General features: G+C 53.4%; 1 protein-coding gene across 1 annotated transcript; it reads left to right on the plus strand.

Annotated features, from left to right (window-relative positions):
* The first annotated feature begins 5 nt into the window (after nucleotides 1-5).
* Nucleotides 6-13,654, plus strand: LOC107143751 (complement C4-A). The gene is made up of 41 exons (XM_015487487.2): nucleotides 6-164; nucleotides 292-490; nucleotides 693-894; nucleotides 1,071-1,141; nucleotides 1,220-1,308; nucleotides 1,531-1,613; nucleotides 1,795-1,891; nucleotides 2,028-2,133; nucleotides 2,222-2,354; nucleotides 3,155-3,270; nucleotides 3,375-3,551; nucleotides 3,676-3,861; nucleotides 3,992-4,177; nucleotides 4,338-4,496; nucleotides 4,784-4,910; nucleotides 5,063-5,137; nucleotides 5,408-5,605; nucleotides 5,694-5,805; nucleotides 5,894-5,964; nucleotides 6,199-6,338; nucleotides 6,454-6,663; nucleotides 6,909-6,960; nucleotides 7,061-7,150; nucleotides 7,259-7,468; nucleotides 7,629-7,704; nucleotides 7,814-7,970; nucleotides 8,068-8,184; nucleotides 8,279-8,450; nucleotides 8,693-8,925; nucleotides 9,003-9,170; nucleotides 9,518-9,577; nucleotides 10,540-10,633; nucleotides 10,727-10,913; nucleotides 11,050-11,140; nucleotides 11,277-11,351; nucleotides 12,073-12,175; nucleotides 12,337-12,426; nucleotides 12,508-12,606; nucleotides 12,753-12,836; nucleotides 13,087-13,219; nucleotides 13,386-13,654. The coding sequence occupies exons 1-41, from the start codon at nucleotides 100-102 to the stop codon at nucleotides 13,525-13,527; spliced, it is 5,235 nt and encodes a 1,744-aa protein (XP_015342973.1). The 5' UTR covers nucleotides 6-99; the 3' UTR covers nucleotides 13,528-13,654.
* The last annotated feature ends 1,072 nt before the right edge of the window (nucleotides 13,655-14,726 follow it).

The raw sequence follows: 14,726 nt of genomic DNA on the forward strand, positions 1-14,726 counted from the left end.
GGAGGAGCAACATCCAGAGTCAACTCTGCCCTGAACCCTAAGTTGACCAGAAGGGAACAGACAGACAGACAGACCTGACTCCTCTTGGATTCTCCAGCCATGAGGCTCCTCTGGGGGCTGATCTGGGCGTCCAGCTTCTTTGTCTTGTCTCTGCAGAAGCCCAGGTACTAAAGGCAATCAATATGCTGGGTGCTTGGGTGGAGGCAGGGCTGGTGATAGAACCCAACTCGGGAGTGAGGGAGAGCTGGTGTGGAAGGGTCAGGGTCAAGTCTGTGACACCCCTCTCCTCAGGTTGCTTCTGTTCTCGCCTTCTGTGGTTCATCTGGGGGTCCCCCTATCAGTGGGGGTGCAGCTCCAGGATGCCCCCCGGGGACAGGTAGTGAAAGGATCACTTTTCCTGAGAAACCCAAGCCGAAATAATCACCGCTGCTCCCCAAAGGAGGACTTTACCCTCAGCTCAGAAAAAGACTTTGTGCTCCTCAGTCTCCAGGTAACTGGCTCCCATCCTCTGCTGCTGTTTCTGGGGGCCTCCCCAATGTTCCCCTCTATAATCTTGCCAATGACTGGCTTCTTCACTGGCTTTCCTTCCTCTCTTCCCACCTCAGTGGTCTCCTTCCTGTTGCTGTGTTGCTCTCTCTGATATTTTTCTTCTGTGTCTGTCTCTGACCTGCTCCTTCTCCTTCTTCTGACAGATCCCCCTGAATGATGCAAAGAGTTGTGGCCTCTTTGAACTACGTAGAAGCCCTGAGGTCCAGCTAGTGGCCCAGTCATCATGGCTGAAGGACTCCCTGTCTAGAACAACAGATATTCAGGGTGTTAACCTGCTCTTCTCCTCTCGTCGGGGACACCTTTTTTTGCAGACTGACCAGCCCATTTACAACCCTGGCCAACGGGGTAAGCACAGGCCTCAGGCCCTCTACTTTAACTCCCTCCCAACCCACTCAGGACATGTTTGGTTCTCCTTAATGTGAGGTAACCTGAAAGAAAGCGCCATTGGGCCTTTCCCTCCCTTTGGGCCTACCCTCCCTTTGCACACGGACTCCTGCTCATCTCTCATTCTGCATTCCCAGTTCGGTACCGGGTCTTGTCACTGGATCAAAAGATGCGCCCATCCACTGACACCCTCACGATCATGGTTGAGGTGAGTCCCCTGACTGGCCTTCTGACCCTGGCTGCCGCTGTGACTTCCCACATGAGACCACTTCTATTCCCCTTGTAGAATTCTTTTGGCCTCCGTGTGCTCAAGAAGGAGGTCCGCGTTCCTTCACCCATCTTCCAGGATGACTTCACGATTCCAGACATCTCAGAGTGAGCTACCCCCACCTGGGAGTTATCCCTGTCTACACCACTCCAATTCCCATTTCCTTTTGGGCTGTCCACCTTCAACATGGTCACATCCCAGATGCCCTGGCCCTGGGCCTCCTGAGCCTCTGGTTTATCCCCTTAGACCTACTCCTAGGGAACCAGGCTGCTGGCTCTCTGTGGTTCTCCTGCATAGGTGAGTTGAGTCCCTTCCTTGTCCATCCTCAGACCAGGGACCTGGAAGATCTCAGCCCGATTCTCAGACAGTCTGGAATCCAACAGAAGCACCCTGTTTGAGGTGAAGAAATATGGTGAGTGCTGGAGATATGAAGGACAGGTAGCTTCTTTCATGAAGGAAAAAAGGGGTAGAAGGAGAGATGGTGGGACAGGGCAGGACCAGGGAGGTATGGGCACTACAGACCAGAGGGGAGGGGGTCTTAGAAGGGTACTTTCACTAGGGTATGACCTGCTTACCCCTTTGTTCTGGGTCAGTCCTTCCCAACTTTGAGGTGAAGATCACCCCTGGAAAGCCCTACATCCTGACTGCACCTGGCTATCTTGGCGAAATTGAATTAGACATCCAGGCCAGGTAATAGCTCCTGCTCCTGCCAGGTCCTGTTCCCATGCAGAATGAACAGGGTATAGAGCCCCGCTTCCTTCCTTCCCAGATTATCATTTCTACCAGGCCTCAGCCTCCCTTCTTCCTCTTCTCCCTTTGGTAATAGGTACATCTATGGGAAGCCAGTGCAGGGGGTAGCATATGTGCGCTTTGCCCTCCAGGATGAGGATGGTAAGAAGACTTTCCTCCGGGGGCTGGAGACTCAGAACAAGGTAGGAAAGAGGTGGGGAGAGGTGGGGAGCAGAGAAGTGGAGAACTCCAGTCTCACCCCATGTCCTGTTTTCCTACTCCATGCCCTAGTTGGTGGAAGGCCAGAGTCACATTTCCCTCTCAAAGGATAAGGTCCAGGGTACCCTGGAGAAGCTTAATATTGGTATTGCTGACCTCCAAGGACTGCGTCTGTATGTTGCAGCAGCCATCATTGAGTCTCCAGGTAGGTGACTCCCCAGTAAAATCTAGCCCCTTGTCTCTGACCTCTGAGCTGACTGTATTAATCATCATCCCATCATCCTAACCACTACCTGAGAGAGTCAGCTTATAAATACAGATTTGTTTTGACTCATGGTTTTGGAGATTCCAGTTCATGACCAGTTGACCCCTTTACTTTGGGCTTGTGGTGAGGCAGCGCCTCCTGGTAGGAGTGTATGTTGAAGCAAAACTGCTCCATTCATGGCTGGGAAGCAAAAGAAAGGAAGAGTAAGGGTCCTGGGTCCCACTATCACCTTTGAGGGTGTGCCCCCAATAACCTGAAGTCTTCCCACTAGGCCTCACCTTATTAAGGTCCCATCACCTCCCACTATTGCCACACTAGGGACCAGTCCTTTTCCATATGGACCTTTGAGGGACATTCAAGATCCGAATTATAGCATTGATCGTGTTCTCTAGCACCTGCACCACCCCGGACTTCTGCTACCTCATATCAGGCCTAAAGACAGGAAAGACCCAAAAGACCTTGTCTTTTTCCAACTTTGTCTTTGCATGGGTCTGCCCCTTTCCCCATCTTGGTTTATTTATTTATTGTTTTGCTCATTTGTCCATCAGCTCACTCATCCAGCGCACCTCTGTGTGCAGGTCCTTTGTTGGGCCTCAGCAAATGGAGATGAATACTGTTCAGCCTGGGTGCTAAGGAGCTCATTGTCTTAGGGTGGGGCATGCTCAAGCTGTCCCCTCACCTTCCCATTCCTCTTTCCCAGAGCTCTGTCCTCCACACTCTCACTGCCATTTGTCTTGCAGGAGGGGAGTTGGAGGAGGCAGAGCTTACATCCTGGCGTTTTGTGTCATCTGCCTTCTCCTTGGATCTTAGCAAGACCAAGCGACACCTTGTACCTGGGGCCCCCTTCCTACTGCAGGTTGCTCCTTGGGAGGCAGGATTGGCGGGGAGTGAGTGTTGGTCAGGAGGGTCCTGTGTCTTGCTGACCACCCCCTTTTACCAGCCTCTTTCTCCCCCACGTAGGCCCTGGTCCGTGAAATGTCAGGCTCCCCAGCTTCTGGCATTCCTGTAAAAGTTTCTGCCACTTTGTCTTCTGAGTCAGTTTCTAAAATTCAAGACTTTCAACAAAACACAGATGGGACTGGCCACGTCAGCATTCCCATCGTTGTCCCGAAGACTATCACAGAACTGCAGCTCTTGGTAGGGCTCCCCTGTCCCTTGGGGACAGTGGGGGAGGAGAGGAAGTGTCCACAGCCCAACTTGAGAGGAGTGGGGTACATGGGTCCTTGCCATTGACCCTGTCCTGACCTGTCCCTCTCTCCAGGTGTCTGCAGGCTCCCTCTATCCAGCCATAGCCAGGCTCACTGTGCGAGCCCCACCTTCAGGAGGTTCTGGCTTTCTGTCTATTGAGCGGCTGGATCCTCGACCCCCTCGTGTAGGGGACACTCTCAACTTGAACCTGCAAGCCATGGGCATCAGTGGGGACACCTTCTCTCATTATTACTACATGGTGTGCATAGCTGGGGAGTAGAGGAGGGCAGGGTGCATGGAACAGCCCCCTGGACAGGTTGGGTGCAGCTTCAAGGGTGGGGATGTTCAATGAAGAGGAAACCACTCTTGTCCTCTTCTTCGTGGCCCAGATCCTATCCCGGGGAGAGATTGTGTCTGTGAATCGAGAGGACAGGAGGGCCCTGACCTCGGTCTCTGTGTTTGTGGACCATCGCCTAGCACCCTCCTTCTACTTCGTGGCCTTCTATTATCATCGAGGCCTCCCAGTGGCCAACTCCCTGCGAGTGGATGTCCAGGCTGAGGCCTGCGAGGGCAAGGTGACTGGGGTTGGAAGAGGTGTTGTGTGTTAACGGGATTAAGAAAGGAAGACAGGGTGATTGCTAGAAGGGCATGGATTTAGTTTGGGTACACTGAGGTTGTGTGGGATTGAAAGAAGCTCTCCCTACTCTGACTGCCCCCACCGCCCATCTCTGCCAGCTGGAACTGAACCTGGATGGTGCCAAGGACTATCGTAATGGGGAGAATGTAAAGCTGCATCTGCAAACAGATTCTCAAGCCCTGGTGGCCCTGGGAGCTGTGGACACAGCTCTGTATGCTGTGGGTGGCAGGTCCTATAAGCCCCTGGACATGAGCAAGGTTTGTTGAGCCCCCTGTCTTTTTGCCCCCTATGGCTCTTTCCCCTGCTTCCCTGAGCCCAAGTACTGAGCTCAGTTCCTAGATCTCACTTGAGCTCCTAACAGACCCTTCCTATTCTTCTCCCAGGTCTTGGACCTTGTCCATTTCTCCTCTTGGCCTCTGCTCTCTATTTTCCCACTCTATATCTCTTTCATATTTGTCCATGTCCTGCCCTCTTGCTCATAGCCGAGTGGCTGATCTTGCCCCCCAGACACTCTCGCCTCCAGTTTCCTGCTTTTTCTTACCAGGTCTTTGAAGTTATGAATAGCTATGACCTTGGGTGTGGTGCTGGAGGTGGGGACAGTGCCCTTCAGGTGTTCCAGGCAGCGGGTCTGGCCTTTTCTGATGGAGAGAAGTTGACGTCCATTAGAAAGAGTGAGAACAGTGGTGGAAAGAGAGTGGGTGAGGGGAAGATGAGGAAGGAGGAAGGGCCTGTGGGGTCAAGGAAGAAGAGGGGCAGGAGGGATGGGCAGGGGAAGGGGAGGAGAGGAGAGGCAGGACTTGACTGTAGACTTGCTCTCTACCAGGTCTGAGCTGTCCCAAGGAGAATAAAATCCGGAAAAAGAGAAATGTGAACTTCCAAAAGGCATTTAGTGAGAAGTGTGAGTTGTGGGCACCCATGAAGCAACTTAAGTTGTCCACTTGTTTCTGGATCAGGGTAGAGATCTGTCTCTCTGCCCTTTTACTCCTCAGTGAGCCAGTAGGTGGTATGTGGGACCAAGAAACCAAGTTCTGGGGTTGAAGTAACTGGGTTGGTGGCTGTCTCCCCACATTTATGTTCTCGAGGCAAGTCCTTGTGGGTCTAGGGGTTGGGATGGGGGCTGAGGCGTGTCTGATTTGGTCCCTTGCTCTTACCCTCACCTGGCCTGCAGTGGGCCAGTATTCTTCACCTGAAGCCAAGCGCTGCTGTCAGGATGGGCTGACACGGCTACCCATGGCACGCTCCTGTGAGCAGCGAGTAGCTCGTGTGTTGCAGCTGGCCTGCCGGGAGCCCTTCCTGTCCTGCTGCCAGTTTGCTGAGAGCCTGCGCAAGAAGAACAGGACAAGGGGCCAGGTGGGCCTCGCCCGAGGTGAGGGGCTAGGTGGGGTGGGGGACAGGCAGTGGTGCCTGGAAGGGCAGAAGGGTCCCTCCTCACTCCCATCCCCCATGGCCCCCAGCCCTGGAGGTCCTACAGGAAGAGGAACTGATGCATGAAGATGATATTGTGGTGCGCAGCTTCTTCCCAGAGAACTGGCTCTGGAGAGTGGAGACAGTGGACCGTTCCAAAATGTGAGGACCTGGGGGACCTTGCTTTTTCTCTGGGTTAGGTCTAGGACCAGCCCTGGGTGTGACAGGGCTTCTCCACCTCTCCTGCTAGATTGTCATTGTGGCTCCCTGACTCTCTGACCACGTGGGAGATCCATGGCGTGAGCTTGTCCAAAAGCACAGGTAAGGTTGCCCTGCCTGGGCCTCAGGCTGCCTTTCTCCCATTTCTCTTTGACCTAGGCACCCTGCTTAACCCTTTGCTCTCAATAGAAGAAGGGGTTCCAGGGATCTGGGGAAGTCTCTATTAGCATGCACCTGGGTTGATCCTGAGAGAAGGGGCAGGCTAATGGCAGAGCTGGGTCATACCCTGCTCTCCACTAACCTCTGCTCCCCATGCCCAAATTCCCCATCCATCAGGTTTGTGTGTGGCTACACCGGTCCATCTCCGAGTGTTCCGCGAGTTCCACCTGCACCTCCGCCTGCCCGTCTCTGTCCGCCGCTTTGAGCAACTTGAGCTGCGGCCTGTCCTCTATAACTACCTGGATAAAAACCTGACTGTGAGGCCCCTTGGGAGCCTGAGCACATGGGGGTGGGTGGGGGAACCAGGGACAGGTGGGGATGGAAACCCTAACTGGTCTGGGGCTCTGGCCATCCCCATTTTGTTGCCCCCAGGTGAGCGTCCATGTGTCCCCAGTGGAGGGGCTGTGTCTGGCTGGGGGCGGAGGGCTGGCCCAGCAGGTGCTGGTGCCTGCAGGCTCTGCCCGGCCCGTTGCCTTCTCTATGGTGCCCATGGCAGCTGCTGCTATGTCCCTGAAGGTGGTGGCTCGAGGATCCTTTGAATTCCCTGTAGGGGATGCAGTGTCCAAGGTTCTGCAAATTGAGGTGAATGGAGCAACCCCTGAATCCAAGTCCCTGGACTCCCAGATTTATCCCCCATCCTCAGTTCATCCTCTGCTGTCCAGACCAGTGTTCTTGTACCCAAAACCAGTGTTTTGTTACACTTACATCTTCTATTGTTGTGACCTAACACTCCCTGAAGTTGGAACAGTCCCAGGGGAGTTTGCAGTGGGGGAGGGGGAAGGCTATAGGCCTATCTGATGTCTCACAGCCATGTTTCTCTGAGACAGAAGGAAGGGGCCATCCACAGGGAGGAGATTGTCTATGAACTCAACCCCCTGGGTGAGTGACCCCTACCCCAGTCATCAGTTTCCTAAGGAGATTGTGGGGTGATAGGGATGTGGATAGAAGGACCGACTGCTAACTTTTCCCATCTTCCCAGACCACCGAGGCCGGAGCTTGGAAATTCCTGGCAACTCTGATCCAAATATTATCCCTGATGGAGATTTCAGCAGCATCGTGAGAGTTACAGGTGGGGGTGACCTTCAGTCCCTTCCTGATGGGTCCACATGTGAAGCCTGTGGATCCCTGTTTTGACCCTAAGACCCACTCTCATCCTCAACCCTCTCTCTCTTCGTAGCCTCGGATCCATTGGAGACCCTTGGCTCTGAGGGGGCCTTATCCCCAGGGGGCCTAGCCGCCCTCCTGAGGCTTCCCTATGGCTGTGCTGAACAAACCATGATCTACTTGGCTCCCACACTGGCAGCCTCCCACTATCTGGACAAGACAGAACAATGGAGCAAACTGCCCCCTGAGACCAAGGATCGTGCCGTGGATCTGATCCAGAAAGGTTCTGGGTGCAGGGCCAAGCAGGACTAGGGGTTGGGAGGGCAAGTAATGGAAGATGGGCAGCCCAGAAGGCTAGAGAGGGGAAGCAGGGGGAAGCATGGCCTCAGGCACAAACAGTGGAAGAATGTGTGACACCTTAGCAGCCCCCTCTCCTCTCTAAGGCTACATGCGGATCCAGCAGTTTCGGAAGACAGATGGTTCCTTTGGGGCTTGGTTACACAGGGACAGCAGCACCTGGTGAGATTGGAAGGGGGCCCTGGAGGTTGAATAATCAGATACCCGGGAAGTGGGACTGTGTCTGCAGAGGGAACGCTCCTATCCCCATCTGTCCCTTCCTTCCCACTAGGCTCACAGCCTTTGTGCTGAAGGTTCTAAGTTTGGCTCAGGAGCAGGTGGGCGGCTCACCTGAAAAACTGCAGGAGACAGCCAGTTGGTTGCTGTCCCAGCAACAGGCAGATGGCTCATTCCAGGACCCATGTCCAGTTATCCACAGGGCCATGCAGGTGTGGATGTGCTGGGAGACTGGGCCAAGGAGCACCTCCAGCAAAAACTGTCTCTGCCTCTTTCCCTCCTGAATGACATCTTTTCTCCCCTCTCTAGGGGGGTTTGGTGGGAAATGATGAGACTGTGGCTCTTACTGCTTTCGTGGTCATTGCCCTTCAGCATGGGCTGGCTGTCTTCCAGGACCAGAGTGCACAGCAATTGAAGCAGAGAGTGGTAAGGACACCTATGGGTTTTCCCATCACTGGAACTCAGGCATTCAGACCCAGTTCTCCCAGGAGTCCAGACCTTCCTCCTTGCTTTCTTCCAGGAAACCTCCATCTCAAAGGCAAACTCATTCTTGGGGGAAAAAGCAAGTGCTGGGCTCCTGGGTGCCCATGCAGCTGCCATCACGGCCTATGCCCTAACTCTGTCCAAGGCTTCCCAGAACCTGCGGGATGTTGCCCACAACAACCTTATGGCCATGGCCCAGGAGACTGGTGGTAAGGACAAGGGAGTTCTGGCAGTGACTCTGTTGGCTTGTGGGGAGAGGATGGTCCTTGTGATACCTGGATATATCTAGAAAGAGAAAGAATGGAGACCCTGAGAAGGAATTAAAGCATAAGCAGGGAGGATTTGGGAATAGAATCAGGAAAGCCTGACAGAAGGGAGTCAGAGGGAAGGTAACTGGGATCCTCTCCCTATCTGTTGCCCTATTTGCCTTTGGGTCTCCTTTCTTTTCCAGATTACTTGTACTGGGGCTCAGTCACTGGTTCTCAGAACAATGTCGTGTCACCCACCCTGGCTCCTCGCAGTCCAGCAGACCCCATGCCCCAGGCCCCAGCCCTGTGGATTGAAACCACAGCCTATGGCCTGCTGCACCTGCTGCTTCGAGAGGGCAAAGCAGAGCTGGCCAATCAGGCGGCATCCTGGCTCACCCATCAGGGCAGCTTCCAAGGGGGATTCCGCAGCACTCAGGTAGGAGTTGCCATGGGCTCTGGGGCTGGCTAGTTCTGAGACCAAGTGCTGAGTCCTACCTGGCCTGACCTCCTTAGGACACAGTGATTGCGCTGGATGCCCTGTCTGCATACTGGATCGCCGCCCACACCACTGAGGAACGGGGACTCAATGTGACTCTCAGTTCCATAGGCCGCAGTGGGTTCAAATCCTATGTGCTTCAGCTGAACAACCACCAAATTAAAGGGATAGAGGAGGAGCTGCAGGTGAACGCACTCACACCTGGGTTGCCATGAAAACTGGGCCAGTCTAGAAGCCATCCCCACTGTCACCCTTCAGGAATCCCTGTGGCCCTCTTCCAGAGGTCCTCCTAGGAAGATTTTCTGTCTGTGTCACCAAACTTCTGAGCTTTGCTTTTCTCAGCCATAAATCATATATATGTGGAGTCTGTCCCACATGGTTTTAGGAGGCTCAAGTGAAAGAATGCATACAAAGGTGGAGACTTTTAGAAATGTGAGGTGGGATATTTTAAGGGAAGAGGTAAATTATTAGAGCAACAAACTGATTTCCGTCTGTCCTTCTGATGTCTGTTTCTCTTTTTTGTTCCTGAAAGTTTTCCCTGAGCAACAAGATTAATGTGGAAGTGGGAGGAAACAGCAAGGGAACCTTGAAGGTAAGGCTGACGGTGCAAGTGCCCAGTCAGGGGAGAGGCAGAGCCCACAGAAGAGGGAGGAGCTGGTGGTGAGGGGTCCCTAGAGGCTGAACTTATAGTCAGGGGGAAGAAGAAGCTACCTCAGGGTTGGTGTCCCCTGCTTCCATCCTGGGCCTTTCCCTTTTGCTCTGGTCTCCGCCTTTTCTGGGCATTTGTCATTTCCTTTATCTTCACATCTTGTTCCCAGCCAAGGTTCTATCTCCTGATCCAGAGGCTCAACACATTCCACAGTACCTCAGACACAGCAGGTCTCAAACCCCTTCTTTCTCCTATGTCCCTTATCTGAGTGATGGGATCCCCTTCTGCCCAGGAGCCCAGCCACCACTCTAGATGCCATCTAGAAGTACCCAGAGCATCTCCTTATAGACTCTGTAACTCCTGCTCTGCTCCCCTGCTGTCTAGGGCCTTTTCACTTGTGTCCTAGAGCCCTTGTCACTTGTCCTAGAGCCCTTGTTAAGATGGTCTTGGCCCTTCCTCCCATTTCTCCACTCTGATCCATTGTCCACATAGCAACGAGACTGACCTGAAAACACCAGTCAGATTCACCTAGAAAAAAAGTCACACTGGGGTCCCTGCCTACCTTTCTGGCCAGACCACACATCCACACAGCTCTCCCTGCATATATGCACTCCCTCTGCTCCCTGTACCATGGAACAAGCTCATTCTCCTCCTTCCAGCCTCAGCCAGAACCCTTTCCTGAGCTTTCCGTTCCAGCCTCCTGTGTGCCTTCTAGAGCGCTGACTTCCTTGGGCAGCCCTGCATCATCATCTCTGTCTCATGTCGTACCCAGCAGCCCATCTGGTGTCCACTTATGGTTGGACCATTAAGATGGGCTAGGGCTTTAGACCCCTCATCCCAAGGTGATGCCCTTAAGTCTGTACCCCAAGCATCGTATGTCCTCTCTCTGCCCCTTGCTGAGCCAGGTCCTGCGTACCTACAATGTCCTGGACATGAAGAACACAACCTGCACGGACCTTCAGATTGAGGTGTCAGTCATAGGCCATGTAGACTACACAAGTGAGTGTTGGAGTGGGGAGGCCTTGGGCCCTGAGGGGCTGATGTAGGGCTGAGTGGCCTCCCAGTCATTTCTCACCATGCTGCCCTGTGCAGGGGAAGCAAATGAGGATTATGAGGATTATGAGTATGAGGAATTTCCAGCCAGTGATGACCCAGGTGTCTATACCCAGCCTGTGACACCCCTGCAGCTGTTTGAGGGACGGAGGAACCGCCGTAGGAGGGAGGTGCCCAAGGTGGCAGAGGAACAGGAATCCAGAGTGCAGTATACTGTGTGCATCTGGTGCGTGCTGGGAGCTGAACAGACCATGTTGGGTGCAACCACTGGGCTAGGAGAATGGGGGTGGGACAGAAGCTGGGGCTGCGCATCTGGAACAGAGTAACATGGAACCTAAGCATCAGGCCACATTTCTCCACAGGCGAAATGGCAAGGTGGGGCTGTCTGGTATGGCCATTGCGGATATTACTCTTCTGAGTGGATTCCATGCCCTGCGGGCTGACCTAGAGAAGGTATGGTCAGCTACCCAGACCATCCCTCTCTGCCCTCAGGAACCTTGCTCCATCCCTGTAGTACCACCAGATGCTAAGCCCTGGCTTGTTTGAGGCCTAGGGCCACTGACCTGAAACTGTCTCCCCTTCTCCACAGCTGACCTCCCTCTCTGACCGTTATGTGAGTCACTTTGAGACGGATGGACCCCATGTCTTACTGTACTTTGACTCGGTGAGTGGGGAGGGGTGATACAGGAAGGGAATTGATGGCACTGGGATTACTGAATCTGTTATGAAGTTTCAGGGGGCAGCTGTGTCAGCAGCTCTTGAGAACCTAGAATGTAAGCAGGGAGCCAGGACAAAAATGAGACCCACGTGAGCCACAGCAGAATTAGAGGCAGTCTTCTTAGGTTATGGCAGATAACAGAGGCCCTAGTTATATTGGTAATGAGGACAAGGCTGTCAGGAGTGTGGCTTGAGGGCAGTTAGAATGCCTTGGAGGACAAGTCCTGCCACAATCCCAATGCAAGAATGGTACTTAAAGTCCAGTTTGAGAATCATCAACCTGGAAGGGTTTGTTGGGAGTCAGGGGGAAGAAGGAGGGCTCAGGCCTAGGAAGGAAAAGAGAAAAAAGGATTTTCCAGATGGAACCAGAGACGGTTCAGAAGCTTACTCTCAGTTTAGGGAGTCTTGCAGAGAATGTGTCCATAATTTAAGACTGCAGAGGGATTGGGACAAATAGTACTGGAGCAAGGTCACCATAAGTACAGTAAAGTTTATCAGAGACCTTGGGGATCAGTTTTTAGAGTTCTGGTGGCCGGAAGGTAACAGAATGTGAAGGATGGTAGAGATAAGATCAATAGCAATGGAATAGAAACAGGCCAAGTAAAGGCAGCCGGAAGCCTGCAGGCTGGGGAGTGATTCCCTAATCTTCCTTCCCCACCCGGTGCCAGGTCCCCACCTCCCGGGAGTGTGTGGGCTTTGGAGCTGTGCAGGAGGTGGCCGTGGGGCTGGTGCAGCCAGCTAGCGCCGTCCTATATGACTACTACAGCCCTGGTGAGCACTTGGGGACCACGTAGCATTTGGGGAGGTTTGGGTCGGCACCCTTATTTGGGATGCCAGGAACCAGCACAGTAAAAGGTGGAAGGGGGCTCCCTGAGATGGGGAGGTGTGGAGGAGGGACATGTGCCTTAACTCCACTCTTTGTTTTTCTCCAGAGCACAAATGTTCTGTGTTTTATGGGGCACCAACTAAGAGCAAACTTCTGTCCACATTGTGCTCTGCTGATGTCTGCCAGTGTGCTGAGGGTGAGAGGCAAGGTCTGGGCTAGGGCTGGGAAGATGGGCTGATGGGGCAAATGCACCCCTCATCTGGGCCTTCCACCTCAGGGAAATGCCCTCGACAGCGTCGTGCCCTGGAGCGGGGGCTGCAGGATGAGGATGGTTATAGGATGAAGTTTGCCTGCTACTATCCCCGTGTGGAATATGGTTAGTCTCTTCCCTCAGGGACCAGCTGTCTTGGTCTCTCTGGATTGTCTGTTCCTCTCACAGGCCCATGTGTGGCCTCTTTGCTGTCTGGGGTCTCTCAGCCTCTGCTGACCAACCTGCCTTCCCTTCCCCTCACCCTTGCCTAGGCTTCCAGGTTCATGTTCTCCGAGAAGATAGCAGAACTGCTTTCCGCCTCTTTGAAACCAGGATCACCCAAGTCCTGCACTTCAGTAGGAAGGGAGCCAAAGAGGCGGGCAACTGGGGGAGGCAGGGAGGTTTAGGTGTGGGGTCTGGCCAGCTGGAATCATGAAAGTTCAGACTGAGCACACGTTCTTAGCAACCTGGGCTTGCCTATAAGTGGGGAGTAATAGCACATGCCTATCAGGGACAGTAAGGGTTAAATGATAGCTGTGCAGAGCCCTGTGCTGCCCTTGGCCTTCCCTACCTCTCTAATGGCTCTTGCACATATTATCCCTTCAGCCAAGGATTCCAAGGCTGCTGCTGGTCAGACCCGCAACTTCCTGGTTCGAGCTTCTTGCCGCCTTCGCTTGGAGCCTGAGAAAGAATATTTGATCATGGGTCTGGATGGGGCCACATATGACCTCAAAGGAGAGTGAGTTATCTGGTCCCTTCTGTCTTGTTTTCCTCACATCGATGACCTTCCTTAGGGAACACCTCCCTGGCACCCATCCCTGTCCCTCAGAAGCCAAGGCCTTATGCTCTCTATTCTGCATGCCCATCCTCCTGACCTCTGCTGACAGCCCCTTTGTTCCCTGCAGCCCCCAATACCTGCTGGATTCAAATAGCTGGATTGAAGAAATGCCCTCTGAACGCCTGTGCCGGAGCACCCGCCAGCGAGCAGCCTGTGCCCAGCTCAGTGACTTCCTCCAGGAGTATGGCACCCAGGGGTGCCAAGTGTGAGGGCTTCCCCTCTCTGCTTCCCAGGTGGAGCCTGAGCTGGAGAAAGGTGACGCTTGGCAGTGCAGCAACTCCTTGGCCTCTGAACACAGCCAGGGACAGGGTCACAATAAAGCCTTTTGCCAAAGTGTCAGTGTGTATCTCTAGGATTGAGAGCAGCTGCCATTCTGGGTTCTGGGGGGCCAAGGCCAGATTTGTATAATCTTGGACTCTCAGAGCCTGGGGACCCTTGGACTGGCCACCTCTGCCAGAACCCACCCTGATGATGACTCACTAGACCTTAGTACATCATGGGACCACCTCAAGCAGAACTGTGACCCAGCAGCCTGTTCCTCAAGGACCAGAGTGTACCCTGAGATGTTCCCAAGGAGCTCCATCGCCCGATGTCATCAGTCACCTGGGCCTTGGGCAGGGTTTGTGCTCAGTTGACACATCACCTCTTGCCAGATGAGCTGTGTCCAGTCCCGTGTTCCTACTTTGACCTTGTGCAGTTGGCAGTCCTGGGGTCTGTTGAATTTAGCTGAGTCCTAGTCTGTTGAAATCCTGTTGACCCTTGATCCTGTTATCAATAGCATTAGGTATCTTAAGTTGTGCAATCCGATGATGATGTCTTCATCTGGGCACTGATTTTAAACAAGCCCAAAGGCTAACTATGATGTATTTGTTAATACTCTGAAGGAAATGATCATTCTACTGGGGACAACCCACTCTACTCTGTTTGCCTAGCTTTCTCCCACTTTGGTTGAACCCTTGGGATCTTAAGCGGTGACCTTAGAAATCCACCCAGGGGAATTTACTGAGATCAGTTTTGATGCCAACTGAGACAGTCCAGCAGCCCACCATTCAATCATTCAACAGAAATTCACAGAACTCTAATTCCATGCCATGCCCTGTGCCAGATGCCAGAAATATAGCCATCTGTTCCTCCTGTGCCAGAGCACCCACCAGTGCTCAGCCTGTGGCCAGCTCACTGTTGGAGGAAGCAGAAATGAGAATGAACACTCCCCATCCTTTGAAAAGTGTGATGTCAGGGAGCAGTGTGGTCCTGTGGGGCATCCATTCCAGTAAAGGAGAGTGCCAGAGAACCAGGGAAGGCTTCCTAGAAGAGGTGACATAGAAATTATGTTCTGAAGGTTGAGAAGGAGTGCATGTCATTCATCATATTTGGGAGTTGGAGTAGGGGTGGAGCTGTCCACCAGTGT

The sequence above is a fragment of the Marmota marmota genome, unplaced genomic scaffold (assembly GCF_001458135.2).
Source record: "Marmota marmota marmota unplaced genomic scaffold, marMar, whole genome shotgun sequence".
NCBI lineage: Eukaryota > Metazoa > Chordata > Mammalia > Rodentia > Sciuridae > Marmota > Marmota marmota.

Excerpts from the sequence above, each read along its gene's own strand:
- LOC107143751 (XM_015487487.2), top strand. The coding sequence starts at position 100 with ATGAGGCTCCTCTGGGGGCTGATCTGGGCGTCCAGCTTCTTTGTCTTG. Across the intron at positions 7,971-8,067 it reads TTATCCACAGGGCCATGCAG|GGGGGTTTGGTGGGAAATGA; the intron begins GTGTGGATGTGC and ends TCCCCTCTCTAG. Across the intron at positions 13,220-13,385 it reads ACATATGACCTCAAAGGAGA|CCCCCAATACCTGCTGGATT; the intron begins GTGAGTTATCTG and ends TGTTCCCTGCAG.